The sequence below is a fragment of the Bombyx mori genome, chromosome 24 (assembly GCF_030269925.1).
Source record: "Bombyx mori chromosome 24, ASM3026992v2".
NCBI lineage: Eukaryota > Metazoa > Arthropoda > Insecta > Lepidoptera > Bombycidae > Bombyx > Bombyx mori.
The window spans coordinates 18517907-18537293 of record NC_085130.1 but is presented as its reverse complement, the minus strand read 5'-3'; the positions used below and the strand labels follow the sequence as shown (position 1 = coordinate 18537293).

The window sequence follows — 19387 nt, the reverse complement described above, 5'->3', positions numbered from 1 at the left end:
CGAGTGCTTGAGTTGCTTATCTATAACTAATTAAGTGTTTTTATTATCTATGGGTTTTTGGCGGGAACGCGAGGAGTGAAGTTGTGTGATTTGTTTTATTTTGTCTATTTAGTGTTTGTTCAGATTTAAATGTGTGATAACGGTGGTTTATTAACTGTTTAGTATCAGCTGTGAAAGTGCACAAATGTGGGAAAATGAAACAAAGCCTGTTGGACGTAACTTCTCGGGATCCTCCAAAAAGTCCACTGAATTTTTTTTAGTAAATGACCACCATTTTGCTGTGCTTATATTTCATCCCATATCATCTCATTTCATTTCACTCCATTTAAAAATGTTCATAAAAATAAGAATATCAATTAAAATAAGACATGACCTAAAGGTCTTAGTTACCAGATCATAAAATCCCTTAAACAAAGGAGCTAATTATAAAATGCTTTTGTTTTTTATAGCGACCGAAGTATTGCACCAGGAGGGTCACGCTAAGCCGGTCTATAGTATAGCTTTCCAGTGCGACGGGTCCCTGGCCGTCACCGGGTGAGTGCGGGGGGCCGGGGGGATCGACCGGGTTCTGTTTGTGGTGGGGGGAGGGGGGTCTGACCTCCTGCGACAACCAGACATAAGCTCGTTCTTTCTTGTACATCTGATAATTGAAGTAGATCTTTGGTACACTGTAGCTTCAATTGACAGATTGACAGTTTTTATTTATTTAGTTGCAACAACAAAAGTGATCATCAATACAAAACATTGACAAACTGACAAAAGTACATAGCAGATGTCACCTCAATTATAGATAGGTGCAATTGACAGTGCATTGACAACAAAAATATGCATAGATGGGTGGACGAGCTCACAGCCCGCCTGTTGTTAAGTGGTTACTGGAGCCCATAGACATCTACAACGCAAATGCGCCACCCACCTTGAGATATAAGTTCTAAGGGCCCAGTACAGTTACAACGGCTGCACCACCCTTCAAACCGAAACGCATTACTGCTTCACGGCAGAAATAGGCAGGGCGGTGGTACCCACCCACGCGGACTCACAAGAGGTCCTACCACCAGTAATTACGCAAATTATAATATTGCGGGTTTGATTATTATTACACGATATTATTCCTTCACCGTGGAAGTCAATCGTGAACGTTTGTTGAGTACGTATTTCATTAGAAAAATTGGTACCCGCCTGCGGGATTCGAACACCGGTGCATCGCTCAACACGAACGCACCGGACGTCTTATCCGTTAGGACACGACGACTTCATTAGTTTGTAAGTGGGGGTTGTGGTTCCACAGCGGCATGGACGCTTTCGGTCGAGTGTGGGACCTCCGCACGGGTCGCTGCGTGATGTTCCTGGAGGGTCACCTGGGTCCCGTGCTGGGGACGGACTGGTCCCCGGCTGGACACTGCCTCGCCACCGCCGCCGGAGACCACCAGGTGACTTGACAACTGTCCCAAGTCGTTAGGGCTTCGTCCCCCCCCATTTATACTTTATACTACCAATGGAAGATGGTATGGTAAATAGGTTTTCCAGGGTTATGGATGTATATTAAATATATTATGTATGTGTATAATAAAAATCTTACATTTATTTCCGTTATCTGGTGTCTGCAATACAAGTTCTTGACGAACTTATCACGGGACAAGTTAACGTTATCCAAACCTAGTGGATCAATGTGGTATACAAACAGAACTTTTCACAATATTCAAAGGCACTATTTAATCATGTTAATATGTCCTACCTATGCTGATAGCCTTGAGAGGCTAGGCTTCGTATCCCATTTATACTTTATCTAAGCCTAGTGGATCAATGTGGTATACAAACAGGACTCTTGACAATATCACGAGTCAAACGCCTTGAGAGGTTATTTCAGCTTAACCTTAACTAGTAGGTGAGCTCATGGGCTCAAACCGGAGTGTTGCTAAAACTGGCCCTATCAAGAGCAGTGCTTCGCTAAATCTACCATCAGATGGTCTGATCAGATCAGAATCGCGAGCCACTGAGAAGATCCGGTAAGAGAAACTCAGTGGGCTGTGTCTGTGGGTTAGTTTACGATGACCGGTGCTTGAGGTACCTAAAAGCACCGTTAATGGACCGGGAGGATCTGTAATGATGTGAAGTTGTTTACTACATTAATCTACTTTAAGATTGGACAATAATTCGTCTTCTCGCATTAAAACCGTGTATAATCTCAAAACTAACTAAATTTTACAGGAGAGTGTTTTAAAGGTTCAACATGTGATATTTTTAATATTAATCAATCATCTTTGCAGCGTTTATTTTTTTTGTTTTTACCAGTTACATTATCTGTCTTTTGAAGTAAGATAAAATTATGTATTGATTTTGTTAATAGTACTCAAAATATAGGTAAACTAAAACTAAACTACGTACTTTTGAGAGTATATATGAGAAAATATACTGGTGATACCAAATGGTTTCGCATTTTTTTTTATTGCTTAGATGGGTGGACGAGCTCACAGCCCACCTGGTGTTAAGCGGTTACTGGAGCCCATAGATATCCACAACGTAAATGCGCCACACACCTTGAGATAAGTTCTAAGGTCTCAGTATAGTTACAACGGCTGCCCCACCCTTCAAACCGAAACGCATTACTGTTTCACGGCAGAAATAGGCAGGGTGGTGGTACCTACCCGTGCGCACTCACATGAGGTCCTACCACCAGTAAATGAATATTTATGGAAATTGTACACTTTTAATGTGTGGTGACGTTATGAAGAGATACCGCGGGTTGGCCGGACGTAGCTGATGTCTCGTGTTTGTTGCAGACCAAGATCTGGGACCTCCGGAGGCGCTCGTGTCTCTACACGGTCCCGGCTCACGCGCATCTGGTCAGCGGTGAGTATAGCGCTCGCTGTGGTCCCCTGACCGCAGTCAAATGTCCGCGATTGACTTCCGCGGTGAAGGATTTTAAATTGTGTAATTATTTTACACATTGAGTTACATTATTGGAGTTTTAGTAAGGATCCCTATTTTTTTCAAAACAGATTATAGCCTATGTCACTCAGGAATAGTGTAGCTTCCGAACAGTGAAAGAATTTTTTAAATCGGTTCAGTAGTTTCGGAGCCTATTCAAGACAAACAAACAAACAAACCTTTCCTCTTTATAATATTAGTTTAGATTCAAATTGTTCAAAGTCGTCGGTCCTTAATATGTAGACAGTTAACTATTAAGAACTTAATTGTGGGCATGGCAATGTCAGGGTGACAGCCAAGCCTCATTGAACACGGAGTAATGTTCCTCCATCAGACGTCCGATACCAACGAAGCCACGGGCACTTCCTACTAACGGCTTCGTACGACCGGAGCGCGAAGCTGTGGTCCAACCCGGCCTGGCACCCACTGCGGACCCTCAGCGGACACGACAACAAGGTATGACCGCTTCGTATGTTCGTTGTAGGTGGGGAACCACCCGGGGAAAAGGGGGACCGAGTTATGGATTGGGGGATAAAACACCACCTCTAGAGCGACGTGCATGGAAAGTTTTTTTTGCCCAAAAAATGTATCGTTACGCGCTGGGGTTCGGGATAAATCAAAAATTCTACCGAAATATAAATTTGTAACTTAAAACACTTAAGGAGCAAATTCTCAATTCGCTTCAGATGATCCCTTCGCTACAATTCTGCAAGGACTATACGAAGGATTATGCAGGAAATCTTATGAGTAGCTTAGTGTATTTTTTTATAAAAATTAATCTGAACTTAAATTTTAACCATGAAGAAACTTAAGAAATATTTTTTTATTTTTTATTTTGTGTCCCCAATAGCTGTACTATGAGGTGTTTCAGTATTATCCATTCTTTCTGGGACACCCTGTATATATAAGACATCGTCCAAAAATCTTTGAGGTTGTTTTTTTTTTCGCAAATATTAAGAAATTGGTGTGGTCGTTGATTATTTGTCTAGAGTTTTATTCGCGGTCAAGGGGTCCACCGTGGTCCACTGGTTTAAACATGAGCCCTGTGTGCTTAGTGCAAGAGTTTTTTAACGTTCTCCTTAGCGTAAAAGTTAGCTCATATTTGTATGGAGTGGGATCGTTTGCCTGTTTGCCGTTAGGGGGCGCTGTTCATACTGCATACAAAATTGAGTTAACTTTTACGCTATCGAGAACGTTAGAAAACTCGCACTAAGCTCACAGGTCTGGCGTTCGACGTGTTAAAATTTACCTAATGTTATTATCACTACATAGTATAAAACAAAGTCGCTTTCTCTGTCCCTATATCCCTAAGTATGCTTAGATCTTTAAAACTACGCAACTGATTTTGGTGCGGTTTTTTTTAATAGATAGTGATTGATGAGGAAGGTTTATATCGACGCTAACGTGACTAAGCGACAATGCGTGAACTTTACAGTAGACTAATTTAAAGTTGAAAAACCTGAAAAAAATTCTATTTTAACGAATCTAGCTGTAGGATTGAAATGATTTTAATAGACATAGTAATATATATTTTTTACCTAACGAATACGGTTATTGCATATCATTTATGTACAAAGCAGTTTTCTCGCTTAGTCACGTTTGCCTTTCAAGCGTCGATATGTATAATAACATCCATTGAATAGTGGAGAAATCGATAATAAATGACATGTTTCCGAAGCGAAGCTAGGGCGGGTCGCTAGTTTATTTATATATTTATCAGACTGATGTCCATTCAGTCTGGTTGTAACGTGGTGAGCGCGTTGTCGTGTTGCAGGTGATGAGCGCGGACATATCTGGGGACAGCAAACACGTGGCCACGTGCTCCTACGACCGGACCTTCAAGTTGTGGGCTCCGGAGTTGATATAAATAAAGATGTACTCTTGGATCTGGATGTTTTTGTTAAATACCAAAACGGAGTGCGGGGAACGTTTTGCCACATACCATCCGGCTATAGAATGAGCTCCCCTCCTCGGTGTTTCCCGAGCGCTATGACATGTCCTTCTTCAAACGAGGCTTGCGGAGAGTACTTAACGGTAGGCAGCGGCTTGGTTCAGCCCCTGGTATTGTTGAAGTCCATGGGCGACGGTAACCACTCACCATCAGGTGGGCCGTATGCTTGTCTGCTTATACGGAAAAAAAACAAAAATCTCGGAGCTCTCGATCCACCACTTTAGGGGGGGGGGGGGGCTTGAGGCAAATTAGGATTTGTGGAGTGGTAATGGTGGAGTTTAGGGTAGTATATCGCTTCGTGTAGTTCTGAAGCAGTAATAAGTTTGTTTGGAGGGTAGATCTACCTTTATATAGTACTAGCTGTACCCGCCCGCACCTCTAGGCGTTTAAAATTAACATTATTATTTCTCACTCCCACAAAGATTCTCATCATTGACGTCCCCGCAACCGGTGTAAGGAGTCCAACACTCATATAAATATTAGCCTATCCATTAAGTACTTGTATTTTCTACATGGATACCAAGTTTCAAGTCAATCGGATGCACGGTTCAGTAGTTATAACGGAACATCCGTAAAAACCACTGTAGATTTATATATTAGTATAGACAATTGATACTTCGAACTCGTGTCAAGGTCGCGATAGTCACGTTCTGTGGTCTATGGGCGACGGACGACATATCAAATGGACGGTGAGCTAATTGACCCAATTACTTAATTTAGAAAAAAAAACATTTTTGTTGTTGTTTATTTTTTTTAAAGAGATTTTCTGACCTGGTAACTAAGACCTTTAAGTCATGTCTTATTTTAATTTATGTTCTTATTTTTATGAAAAATGATAATATGCAGTGAAATGAAATGAGATGAAATGAAGATGATTTGTGACATTAATCAACTGGGATGAAATTAACTGAAATGAAATGAGATGAAATGGGATGATATATAATCTCAATAAAATGGTGGTCATTTACTGAGATTTTTTCAGTGGACTTTTTGGAGGATCCCGAGAAGTTACGTCCAGCGGCTTTGTTTGATTTTCCCAACTTCACTCGTCGCGTTCCCACCAAAAAGTTTTGTTGTTATTTATTTTTTCAAAATCACTTGTACCCTAATTTTTTTTTTTTGAAAAGCAAATTCGACTTCATATTCTTTATAGAACTATAGTCATAGAGGACCTAGACAAATACACAAATAAAACTCCGTATTATTTTTTATTTAACAGTTTTTTATTGTATTTTATCAACTCTTACAATCAATATCAATAATATATAATTTCATGTGACTATTAACGTGTGAACTGTGTTACGCTTTTTCTTATAACGATTTCCGAAGAAAAATCTGACTAAAGTTTCCTTTTAATGTGAATGCGTGAACTAAACATGTAACTCGATTATAATAGAGGGTATCACAAAATCAACTATATTCATGGGTATCATAGTTCATATATGGTAAGGCATATTGGATATATGAATCGCATGTGAGCCGGTCTGAAGGGTGGCATAGCCTTAATACCTTTTTTTTATTGCCTTTATAGGCAGACGAGCATACGGCCCACCTGATGGTGAGTGGTTACTGTCGCCCATGGACTTCAGCAATACCAGGGGCAGAGTGAAGCCGCTGCCTACCGCTAAGCACTCAAAATTGAGACTTCGATTCAATTTCTCATGGAGGGGGTAATGGTTTTTCTTGCGTATTGCTAGTAACCTCTCAGGTTATGTTCGCTGGACGTGTAGCTGAGCTCACGGGGCTCAACCTGAAGAGTGCTAGTACTAGCCCTGGCAAGCGTAAAAGTTAACTCTTTACTTTAGTTACTTGTTATTGGCGGTAGGACCTAATGTGAGTCCGCACGGGTAGGTACCACCATCCTGCCTATATCTGCCGTGAAGCAGTAATGCGTTTCGGTTTAAAGGGTGGGGCAGCCGTTGTAACTATACTGAGATCTTAGAACTTATATCTCAAGGTGGCTGGCGTATTTACGTTGTAGTTGTCTATGGGCTCCAGTAAACACTTAACACCAGGTGGGCTGTGACCTCGTCCATCCATCTAAGCAATAAAAAAAATCCTTCAGAACCACCACCGAAATCTTAAGTAGACCATTTCTACGACCACACGTATATAACAAGAGGAACAGTAATAATCTTTGAATTCTCAACAGTATTTGATATGAGGTAAATATGTACAATCATGGAACGATATATAAGGAATGTATATAAGAATGTCACGACGAAATTTAGACTAAACGCTGTCCGGTGGAATTACATTCATGAGACTTCGCCATTTTTAACCGACTTCAAAGAAAAAAGCAACTACCGGTAACCTTCCTTATAACACGGTAGATACGTTTCTACAAAGTCCCGTGTTATATGAGACTAGGAGCCAGTAGGTACACAGAGGAGAGTAATTTTTTCTGAATAAAACATCTCTACTATGCCTGTGTGTATGTTTTTACCTATTTGTTATATGTAAAAAATAAGCAGTAACATTTCAGTTATTCCCAAATATTGTGTGTGTCATAGTGTCTAATGTAATTTTCTAAATAATTATTACAACAAAAATCCCGTTATCGTGTTGTAGAAATATCGCGTTATACGAAGTTTTGGGGAATTTTTCTTTTCGTCTCAGATTGGAACCGCGTTGTAAAATACCGCGTTTTAAAAGGATTACCTGTACTCAATTCGATATTGATGGTTTTTTTTTTATTTGAGAGCCAATGCCTCTTTAGTGGACCCATTTAAGTTGTACCAACATCCGACCATATAGTCTTCGAGTATTTTATTATCCATGTTAATGCGTATTTAATTGACTTGGCCTACACTGATGATGCCTCATTACAATTCTTTAAAGTCGGTTGTACTTTTAGTCGAAATATCTCTAATAACCCAAATCGAGAGAAACAAACTCCTAAGATCCGTCGGCAATGAAGATCCCGGATCTATGCAAGTCCTGAAAACCGATTCTCAGTCTGCTGTCGACACGGCTAAGTGGCTCGCTAATTGCTTCACTGCTCCGCGTTCTTAAAGAGCCGGTATCAAAACAACTGGCCAAATAAGGCCCTTACTATATCGCCCAATAGCTGATCTTAGATTTGACCCAAAACCACGTGATTCCAACAAAGTTAAATCAAAATTTAGACACAAAATTCTGGAACCGACAATACCCAGTGTCTATTGATGTGGCATATTGAGTCTAATGAAACATCGAACAATAAGAATCAGTTTGGGCATTCGAGGGTTGAAATGGTAGCTTCGTTAGGGGTAAAAATTGGAATCGGTTTAAAAGCGGGTAATGTTTTTGTGTCGATTTCTCTATGAGTTTAGGGGTCGGGTTTAGGTTCTGCTGAACTGTACAAAACCAAACGAGGTGTTTCAGTTAAATCTTAACTCGCAATCTTTCGAACAATTCTATTGTTATTGGTAACAGCAAAAAAAAACATATTGTTTCTATAGCTTCCACGAATTGCCAAAAAATTTAGGATTTTTATGTTTTTAAATAGAATTCACTTTGTTGTCGTTTGGTTTAAATTAGTTTGGACTTTCAAACGCCAGGATCGGGAGTCGAAATTTCCACGTCCCCAACTCCCGAATCGCGAAAAGGTCTTTTAAAGACCTCCTTGTGTGTGTGTATGCAGACCTCCCCTACAGGTCTGGCTCATCAAGGGTGTGCAGCCAATTGAATATGATCATGTTCCTCTCGTATTTCGAGAGGGGCCTTCGCCTGTCCCTCTCCAGGTCGGCCGCAGTCAGCGCTGTCTCCACCGCTTCTGTCCCCCCGAAGTTTACACACACATTATTCATCGTGGTGTATGCAACTCCAACAAATAGTACATTGTGCACCAAGGGAGAAAAGTAGGACATTTCCTCCCGCGTGTAATTGTGTGTGTGTGGCAAACACGCGGGATGAGATGTCCTACTTTTTTCCCGCGGTGCACATACTATTTTTTCTCCTACCAGGCCGAAAGTTCGTGGAGTAGTGTCATATGGAATAAGAACTGTCTGATGAACTCATCTTTGTTTAATACTTCACTATTAAATTTTATTGCCTTTTGTTTATTTCACTTTTACACTAAACGCAATATTGCAAATTACCCGAGCACAACGATGGCGGAGAATTTTAGGTGCGTGAGAGCAGACGTAGACACTAACGCGCATGCGCACTTGTCAGTACCCAGGGAGAAAAAATTTACACTTTCTTTCCTGTACAGCGGGAGGAAAACCGAACTTTCGGCGTAGGTAGGAGCAAAATAAAATTATATGACTGGCAACATTGTTGATGTCAGTCTCTTCCTTTTTTAATCTTCACCGCAAGCGGACGTGTTTATTATACTCATAAAATATCAAGTGTATGAACATACAAATAAACCGTATTACAACCCATACAACCCGCAACCAAACAAGTGGCTTGCAAACGGGGTCAGCGGTGTCACTTAATCGTGCTAATGTTTTGATGTTTTAAGGGTTTTTTCGCTTCGTTAGTGACCCGTCACCGACATAGACATTGGCAATGCCAAGGGCACGGGGCCAGGTAGCTTCGATTTTTTCCAAATATTATTACCACATTGAAATTGGACTGCATGAGTTGTGTCCGTTTGCTCCGATTGCTCATATTACTCCTTCCGCTAATTCTTCATCAGTGACGTTTTCACTGTTTACTACCGTATCGGCAGCGAAGAAGACCAACCTCCCTGCCTATTTCTTTAGCAATCATCTCTTCCGATTTGAAGGGTGGGGCAAACAAGACTTAGACCAAATATCTCCAGGCCAGCTGTGTTCAAGAAGGAACCACGCCACTCAAGGATTTGAAGACCTTAGCTACCGTCCGACAGACAGCGATGAAGTTCCACCGCCCTGCCTATTTCTGTCGTGAAGCAGTCATCTCTTCCGATTCGAAGGGTGGGGCAAACAAGACTTAGACCAGGAACAACTGTGTTCAAGAAGGAACAACGCTACTGGAGGATTTTTTTACTGGTGGTAGGACCTCTTGTGAGTCCGCACGGGTAGGTGCCACCGCCTTGCCTATTTCTGCCGTGAAGCAGTAATGCGTTTCGGTGTGGCGGAGCAGCCGTTGTAACTATACTTGAGACCTTAGAACTTATATCTCAAGGTGGGTGGCGCATTTACGTTGTAGATGTCTATGGGCTCCAGTAACCACTTAAGACCAGGTGGGCTGTGAGCTCGTCCACCCACTTAAGCAATAAAAAAAATTTGAAGGCCTTAGTCTAGAGCACTGACCGTGGTGCGGGTGTCGCGGGCGCGGCACGGCGAGCGTGCTGGGCCCGGCGTGCGCCGCCGCCGCGGCCTGTGAGGGGCGCGGGGATACAGTTCATACAAACACAACGCTACATTTAAACACAAATATATGTACCGGGTGTCCTACAAAATCAAGCCGAGAACTGTGTGCTTAGTGCGTGTTCTTTAAAGTTTTCGATAGCGTAAAAGTTAATTCAAATTTGAAGCGCGCGCCCCTTGCGGCAAACGTACGCAAACGTTCCAACTCCATACAATATGAGTTAACTTTTACGCTATCGAGAACGTTAAATAACTCGCACTAAGCACACTGTACACAAGTGTGCGATTAAAATAGTCGATATGACGATAAAATTAAAATAGTTTCGGAATAAAGTAGTTAGTTAGTAGTTGAACATAAACAAACAAAGGACTAACTAACTAAAAACTGAGAACTTGAGTTCGTAGCTCAGGCTGGACAACAACATCTATGCTCTAGTTGTCTGTGGGTTTCTATAACCACTTAACATGACACACAATATAATAATAATAATTCGACGCTTGAAAAGCAAACGTGACCAAGCGACAATAACTGCTTTGTACATAAATGAAAGGCAATAACCGTATTCGACGCGCAAAAAAATTTTTTTTGTCTAGGTCTATTAAAATCATTTCAATCCTACAGCTAGATTCGTTAAAATAGATTTTTATTTCAGGTATTTCAACTTTAAATTAGTCTACTGTAAAGTTCACGCATTGTCGCGTAGTCATTTTTGCCTTTCAAGCGTCCATATGTTCTAGTTCCGCTACACAAATGTCGCCAAGTCTCGGACCATTGAGGCACTCTGCCGGCGCCGCTAGTCCGCTCCCGCTGTGTACGCACATCAAACTACTTCTTCTCTTTGCAATAAGGTCAAATTTATTAACATTGGTCGTAGTAAGATTAAAATTTGCAAAGCTTTTTGATCTCTAGTTATACGGTTGCAATTTTTTTTTGTATCAATTGTTGGAAATGAGTTAGAACGAATCTGTCATTGTCTATCTCGTTCTGACGCGTTTAACTTTAACTCAGAACTGTCATCGAACATTTGAAACTATTAATAAATATGGACCTGCAAGGCGTTTCCGTGGATCGCTAGGATATCCATCAAATTTTATCATTTATTATGACTCAATTGTAAACATTTTACGATGTTTGCGAGAATTACAAAACCGGGTCGCAAAGTCTGAGGTTATATTTTTATATCCGGTCGCTCACCTCAAGTTTGTCCAGGTTGAAATCGGACTGGGACATCCTCTCCAGAGCTCGGTACGTGGTCAACAGCCTCCGCTTAATGTAGTTCTGCCTTACCTGCCAACGTGACCAGACTTTTTGAAATGTTCCCGCTAAGGCACCAAAAGTTGATATGCGAATTTTCTAGAAACTTCCGTGTATGTATCTCGGTGGCGCCGGGATAACGGTGTCGAAGTTTTAACAGCACGATGGCCTCGCAGTAGAAACACGTGGTACTGCGGTGCCAGTCCGTGCGAGCTCACAGATTAGTCGTGTGTAAATATTAATAGATATGTTTTTATTTCTTTTTTATTGCTTAAATGGGTGGACGAGATCACTGTCCCCTGGCGTTAAGATGTTACCGGAGCCCATAGACATCTACAACGTAAATGCCGCCACCCACCTTGAGATATAAGTTATAAGGTCTCAGTATAGTTTCAGCGGCTGCCCCACCCTTCAAACCGAAACACATTACTGCTTCACGGCAGAAATAGGCAGGGTGGTGGTACCCTCCCGCGCGGACTCACAAGAGGTCCTACCATCAGTAATACTTATATACATTTAAATATATGTATACAGCAAACAAATCTGTCCATCACACGAACGTTTGCCCGACGCGGAAATCGAATCCGTGACCCTCGGCGCCGCTAACCACTGCACCACCGAGTCCGTCGTATGATTAAGAAAAATCAATTATATTTGGAAGCTTAGAACTCGATCATCATCCACACGTCTCAAAATCACACAGTGTAACAAGAATACAGCAATTTCAATCAAAGTTTAGTGTGGCTTACTTTTTTATTGTCGCTGGGTAGCGGTCTAGGTGACGGGTGAGATGGCTGACTCCGCTGCGGCGACGGCAGCTGGGACCCCCCTGCTACGAAGCCGGAGATGTTAGGACTATGAGCCTAATTAAAGTGGCTTCGCAAGCAAAAATGACCCTTAATGGTAATGAATTTGGAACTAGACAAATGCAGTTGTTTTAACGCTCGCGTCACTTAACGTGTTTTAAGTTTTGGCCACATTTTTGTAGCCACCTGCCTGAGGGCAACCCTCCTTGGGAATGCTTTTGTTGACCTGGGGCCTAGGTTGTATTGGCTTTGGTGAGGCTTTGGCTCTTAGTCGCCTTTTACGACACCCGTGAGTTAAGTTTGGTTTGGGAGTATTCTTAGGCACCCACCACACACACGCGAAAGACGATATGTATAAGAGAAGAGTGAACAAGGAAATGGTGTATGATAGAGGAGTATGGAAGGAAAAGACATGTTGCGCCGACCCCAGGTAACTGGGAGAAGGGCAGGAGAATGATGACGATGACGTCACTGGAAATGCTCACGGGTGCTCACGAGTGCTCACAGTGGAAGATGGTATTTGTTTAACGTATTTTTCATACTTACTCGCAACCCACGTGCTGCAGGAGCGCGAGACTGCGTTCAGTGTCATCGCTTCCAAGGCGGCTGAGAGGCCGACCTCAGAGGTCGCACTGAAAATTATATTTCATCAAAATTTCAATATTTAATTTATTAAAAAAATAATATTATTTTAATAATTAGTAAATAAATATACCGCCCGCGGGCGCCATGTCGCCCCCGATCGATTTTTAGGGCCCCCTCGCTGGACTAATGTAATGTATGATAGCCAGAGCGATTTACTTACTCTTGTCAACCGGCGATATACAGCAAGTAGCCAGTTGAGTTTAGGATTGTGCATAGATTAGCAGTTTGCTAACCTCGAGCGTATCTAATAACCCGCACGTATTTTTTGTTAGCGTGTGATCGTATTTCGAATAGACCACGCGTAGACCGTGCATTTAAAACTACTACTACACATTTAGATAATTGTTTAAGGACCGGGAACTCTAAATATATCCCCAATTATAAGAAATTAGCTGAAAATATATTACACCAACCAAATAAAGTTATAAAAAATCTGTTTTTTTTTTTTTTTTCTCCAAATTAATTGACTGATTGACATAATGATAGCTAATATTGACATAGAGTGGTTACTACTGTATTGATATAATTATGTGTTTCTAATTCATTTCCTTTGTATATTTAATTAATTGAATTAGTATATTGTTCATTTTCTATTTGTATTGTTGAACTGTTTGTGTGCTGACTATTGTATTATTATTATTTTATGGATTTTTTCTGAAATAAATGTTTTATTATTATTATTTAATGCCTATTGATACCTGTTGATTATCTGTAAAATATGCGCCCTCGGTGACTTTCAAATTTAGTATTGCGCCCTTGACAGGACAAACAGGTTGCCGACCCCTGCTCTAAACTAAGGCCTTCGAATCCTCGAGTAGTGTTGTACTGTGGAGTTGGTACCTGCGGACTGGCGTGGCGGAGGGCGGGGCGGCGACGTCGGCGGCGCTAAAGGACCGCCTGAGGCCGAGCTGTGCACACAGCGCCGCGCACCCCGCCAGCACGTCGCGGCAGCTTTCCGCGCGCCCCCCCGACCTGACGGCACAGTTCCCAGCGTCCTAGAGTACCGCCCCCACTTGCCCCCCTTGGGCGACATAAGCTGGTGGTAGGACCTCTTGGGAGTCCGCACGGATAGGTACCACCGCCCTGCCTATTTCTGCCGTGAAGCAGTATGCGTTTCGGTTTGAAGGGCAGGGCAGCCGTTGTAACTATACCGAGACCTTAGAACTTACATCTCAAGGTGGGTGGCGCCTTTACGTTGCAGATGTCTATGGGCTCCAGTAACTTAACACCTGAGCTCGTCCACCCATATAAGCAGTAAAAAAATAAAAAAAGGGACCAAGGGATTCCCCCAAGTATCGACAGCAGCGTTCTCTTAGCATCATTATAATCACGATCGGCAACCATCATTGAGGCCGTCAGCGCAAAACTGGCCTAACCCACAATTTTTCATATTAGCACTTTTATATTGCAATTTATTTAAAACAATAAATTTTAATGGAGAACCGGCCTATCCCCAGTTTTACCCATAGACAACAGATTGTAAACATTATTTTTGCCAGTATTATTAGTGCTTACAAAGCAATGTAAAAGTAAATTGAAACTTCATTATCTCCATGATGATATGCTTAGACCACATTTGCGTTGACAGCCTCAATTGTACTCTTAGTAGGACTACCTAGGTCTAGGACCTAATTGAAGTCGTCGTGGCCTAAAGGATAAGACGTCCGGTGCATTCGTATGTAGCGATGCACCGGTGTTCGAATCCCGCAGGCGGGTACTAATTTTTTTAAATGAAATACTCAACGAATGTTCACGATTGACTGCCACGGTGAAGGAATAACATCGTGTAATAAAAATCAAACCCGCAAAATTATAATTTGCTTAATTACTGGTGGTAGGACGTCTTGTGAGTCCGCGTGGGTAGGTACCACCAGCCAACTTATTCCCGTCACGAAGCGTTAATGCGTTTCGGTTTGATTGAGGGTCTCAACTCACGTCTTAAGGTCCGTTGGGGCACATTACCATGTCTACGGGCTCCGACAACCACTCTAAGTCAAGGGGGTCGTGATTACGCTCACACTATTCACACAAAAAATTAAAACACTCAGCTTTTTTGCTGCAAAAGATGGTTCACACTATATCTGATGTTAAATGGTTACCAAAACTATAATTTCGTCTCATTGCTACAGTACTTACTTGGCATATTTACTGTCAGGGTTAGGGCTGGCGACCCTTAGAGTCGGATCAGGTCCTTGGCCGGCCTAAAAGTACAATACTAAGTTATTGCGGAAGCGGATCCCTCAAACCCCCAATCATGCGCTAAAGGCAGCCCTCACCACTTCACCAATCCACCATAACACGGACGATACAAGCACTTAACCAAACAATTGTTGACCAATAACATGTTCATTTGATATTGACCGGTACCCAAAAAATATATAGAGAATATTTATTGGAACATTTATATCATCATCATTCTCCTGCCCTTCTCCCAGTCACCTGGGGTCGGCGCAACAAGTTTTCTCCTTCCATACTCCTCTATCATATACCATTTCTTCGCTCACTCCCCTCTTACCCATATCGTCTTTCACGCAATCCATCCATTTCTTCTTAGGTCTACCTTTTCCTCTATATCCTCCCACGTTCATAGTCAACACTCTCTTACCAACCTCATTTTCATTTCGTCTCATCACATGTCCATACCATCCCAAACACGCACTTCTCAGCTTCTCGGTCACAGGTGTCACTTTCAGACTTCCTCTAACATATTCATTCCGTATTCTCATTCTCGTTATTTAGGGGTCGTCCATAAATTACGTGAGGTGTTTTTTTTAATTTTCTGCCCTTCCCTCCCCCCCTGGTGAGATGTCGTGAGATTTTATTCAACCCCCTCCCCATCTCCCAATCTCATGTGAGTTTCTTACGTAAACGCATTAAATTGTTATTGTAAGAAGAAAAAAACAAATTTGCTTCGTGCTTTTATTTACGACTAGTTATGACTAGCAATCAATGTTGCTGAGAGTTTAATTATAAGTGTAATAAAAATTTAACAATAGAAAAAAAAATTGCGAGATATTTGCCGAGACCCCCCCTCTCTCCAACGTAAGATTAGATGAGATTTGACTCGACCGCCCCCCCCCCCACCTTAAAAACCTCACGTAATTTATGGACGCCCCCTTATGGGAACATAATTGGAGTCAAATACGGAGTTTAATTATGAATATACATCCACCATGGAACAGTTAACGTCAAACTTAGAAGAGAAACTTCTTTTTCTTCCCATATCTAGTAACCTAAGGGTATTCCAATTACGTCTGGTTGGATGGGTCACCCCACAGGACTCAACATGGAAGCATCTGTTCTTGCAAGAGGGGGGCTTTGCTGAATCATCGGTCAGAATCGTGACCCACTGACAAAGTCCATATACCACAGAAAAACATTAACAACTTATTAAGTTGAGAACTTGTAAAACTATTAGCTTAATTATACTCTTGACATTGTCAATGACCAACAGTTACAATCATATCGGGTAGATAGCCTTCAAGGCAATAAAGAAAAGAGACTAGAAATCATAATATTTACTGGTGGTAGGACCTCTTGGGAGTCCGCACGGGTAGGTACCACCACCCCGCCTATTTCCGGCGTGAAGCAGTAATGCGTTTCGGTTTGAAGGGCGGGGCAGCCGTTGTAACTATACTGAGACCTTAGAACTTATATCTCGAGGTGGGTGGCGCATTTACGTTGAAGATGTCTATGGGCTCCAGTAACCACTTAACACCAGATGGGCTGTGAGCTCGTCCATCCATCTCAGCAATAAAAAAATTAAATATTAAGTGCAAAATTTTAAGTTTATACCTTACAAGCAAGCAGTCGGAGCACTCTTGCATCACTGGCTGCTGAAGACACACTGAACAGTGACAGATCGGTCGTGACCGACTCGTGAGACGGAGACCGTGCCACGCGGCAGGACTCGCCGCACATTTCCACTGTGAAAATAAAATTAATTCTAAAGATTAACTCTAATTAAACCACTTCACCATTGATTCCTCCTCCCCCTCGCGTCATTTTCCTCATTACTGAGGGTCGTGACTCCCGCGCTGCATTTCTCCCGTACGATTTCCCTCCATCTGCTGCGATTCTTAGCTTCATGAAGGGCATTGTGAAAGTTGATGCTTAAAGAAGATCGTATTTGGTCCGACCATCTCGTGGGAATGCGTCCTCTGGGACGTTTGCCATCTACCTTTCCTGTCACCATCAGCTGTTCTAGATTGTGACCCTCTTTACGAGCAATAAACCATCACCATTGATTCAGTACCTAATAAAGTCATAAAATCACACATCCTGGTTTGAACATCATCAATATCTTAGGCCTTTCATGGTGCGTGTTCCGACCCGCCAGGCTGGTTCTGCCCAGTGGGGTATCCCGAAACACCAGCGACATCGCCCGGACCGCGGAGACCGACGTCGTTGGTCGTCGACTATCACCTCGACGACCCGTCGGTCGGGCGTCCTCGGAGTGGCGCCGCGTGTTTGGTTGTAGTGTCGACTGCGGGAACCCCCCTACTCTGACCAGGTTCTGCCCCGGACGGAAATCGGACGTCGGGTGTAAGAGAGCAGAGGAGTCGTTTGGTAAGGTAGGGCCCTAAAATTTTCCTTGGGCCCGAGGTCTGCTCCCAACACCTTGCAGGTCGTCAAGTCCCACATACCCCCGCGCCTAGGACGCGCGCGAGGACCTCGTAGGAGGTTTGGCCCCGGCCCGGAAAAAAGAAAAGAAAAAAAGAGCATTCTACCTTAGGTGTCCAATTTTAATAGTTTTAATATGGGATCTTCACTCAGATACAAGCAGTCGATTATCGCCCTATTTGCTGGGTACTGAAGTCTCTGAGCCGCCATAAATTAGTATGGGTCTCAGTAGGGTTTTATAATGGGGAATATTCATCACTGAATTTTGGAACAGAATTATTCAACAGTTTCAAGAGCTTCAAACTCATAATTTTGTCTATGTTTACTTAGAGACCAGCTCCTAAAGACAAAAGAGCAATGTATGCACTTAATAGTGCAGACGTTCTACCAAGCACATCAAAATTATCCTAATATCCGAGCACCTGACCGCATTTATAAAACACATTGCCCCTGTCGCTATTGCATAGTCAAAGATACACTTGTAGAGTGTAGCATGTGAATGAAAATGAAGGTAGGAGAGAGCTTCTAAGCCCATTGGGGTTCCAAAAAGATCCGATAAGTCTGTTCAAATCCTTTGGGATGCAATAAGTGTCATTCTCATCAAATATAGTTTAGATAATATGACAACGCTTGCAGCTGAAAGTAAGTATTGTACTTTTTGACAAAGCATGTTGTATTATAAATAATAATATTGTTTAGATAATATAACATTCTAGCTGTAAGCCTGGTCTAATATAATGTCAGTCTCGTCAAATATGTAAGTTTTAATAATATACTATTCTAGCTGAAAGCCTGGTCTAAGATATCACAATGCATGTTGTCCAGGCAGCTTTAAGTTCAATAAATAGGTGATACATGTGTAATTAAATATCAAGGATTTTCATTAGAATCTGAAGAAGTTAGAAGTCACAGTTGTATTATCTTAGTTCAGGATCCAAAGGTTTCAATTTGTTCGAAAGAATGTTGGCAAATATGTTATAAACAGTATTAAGGAGAGAAATGCCCCAATGGTTATTACAATTGAGAATATCCCCTTTGTTATGGAGTAGACAGATAGATAACAGCAGTTATACATTCTCGGGTATAACTTCAGTATTCCAGATCTGCAAAACGAATTTATGGAATTCTTCTTCAAACTGACTCCTAGCGTTTTTCGATAATTAATTTAATTAATAGTAACAGAGTATATTAGTGATTAACAATCACTAAACAATAATCACGTTCCAATTATAACCAGTGATGTAGACATGGATGTTACACTACACAATTTTATTTTAAAACTCCGCTTATCCTTTCTATTCAGTTCCCGAAATATAATTTTCGAAGTAAAAAAGGCGTAATTAAATTTACAAAATTTTTGTCGAAAAACCATTTTAAAAAAGTGGTAAAGTTAATTTTATCACTATTATAAAGAATGGAATTGATTAAGATGCAAATTTATATAAAGCGAGACAAAAATTCAGTTTTTAAACCGTAAAATAATTTAATTAAAGGGTGCGTATTCTAATTGGTGTTAAAAAAATATATTTGCGTGTATTGTTATTAAAACTGTACTTTTTATTTCAATAATGTGCTTATAATTTACTATGTATAGTTGTATTAAATTCAAATGAAAGCTAATTAGAATAGAATCTAACATTCATAATTCTAATTTTAATTTAATGCCTACAAAAAGCCGAAAGAAAACAAACGCGCATCTTGAAGGCGTATTAATAATTCGTATAAATCTACGTACCGTTTATATTTGGGTCCACGGTTATTAAATTGGGTAACATTAATGATATTTTTATTTAATTATTCTAAAGCAAAACTTTGAATTTATTTAACGCAAATCTAATTGTTTTGTTAATTTTTCCTTTTTCCATTGACGGCTAATAGTGTAGCGGCCTAGTAGCAT

At 41.4% G+C, this 19387-nt stretch overlaps 2 protein-coding genes across 6 annotated transcripts in view; one reads left to right on the top strand and one right to left on the bottom strand.

Moving 5' to 3' along the window:
• LOC101736177 (U4/U6 small nuclear ribonucleoprotein Prp4) overlaps positions 1-4814 on the top strand; it is a 14155-nt gene extending 9341 nt beyond the window's left edge. Inside the window, exons 10-14 of one of the 2 annotated variants that reach the window (XM_004925058.4) lie at positions 450-534; positions 1289-1430; positions 2781-2850; positions 3263-3384; positions 4703-4814. In XM_004925058.4, coding sequence (XP_004925115.2) covers positions 450-534; positions 1289-1430; positions 2781-2850; positions 3263-3384; positions 4703-4795 — 512 coding nt within the window. In that variant the 3' untranslated portion in view covers positions 4796-4814. Of the gene's footprint in view, positions 1-449; positions 535-1288; positions 1466-1518; positions 1584-2780; positions 2851-3262; positions 3385-4702 lie in introns of those variants that run through there. The other variant, XM_062675950.1, reaches the window with a different exon arrangement.
• The window catches only part of LOC101740675 (uncharacterized), a 23884-nt gene extending 4497 nt beyond the window's left edge, over positions 1-19387 (bottom strand). For 2 of the 4 annotated variants that reach the window (XR_009976589.1, XM_021347290.3), the window contains exons 1-8: positions 19226-19386; positions 16663-16793; positions 15004-15068; positions 13708-13839; positions 12769-12854; positions 12166-12248; positions 11357-11449; positions 10105-10171 (exon numbers count right to left, since the gene is read on the bottom strand). Coding sequence is in view for 3 of the 4 variants with exons in the window: in XM_021347290.3 (XP_021202965.1) it covers positions 10105-10171; positions 11357-11449; positions 12166-12248; positions 12769-12854; positions 13708-13839; positions 15004-15068; positions 16663-16793; positions 19226-19265 (697 nt within the window). In the remaining variant the exon portion in view is untranslated. Of the gene's footprint in view, positions 1-6080; positions 8637-10104; positions 10172-11356; positions 11450-12165; positions 12249-12768; positions 12855-13707; positions 13840-15003; positions 15069-16662; positions 16794-19225 lie in introns of those variants that run through there. The other 2 variants (XM_062675952.1, XM_012689523.4) reach the window with 2 other exon arrangements.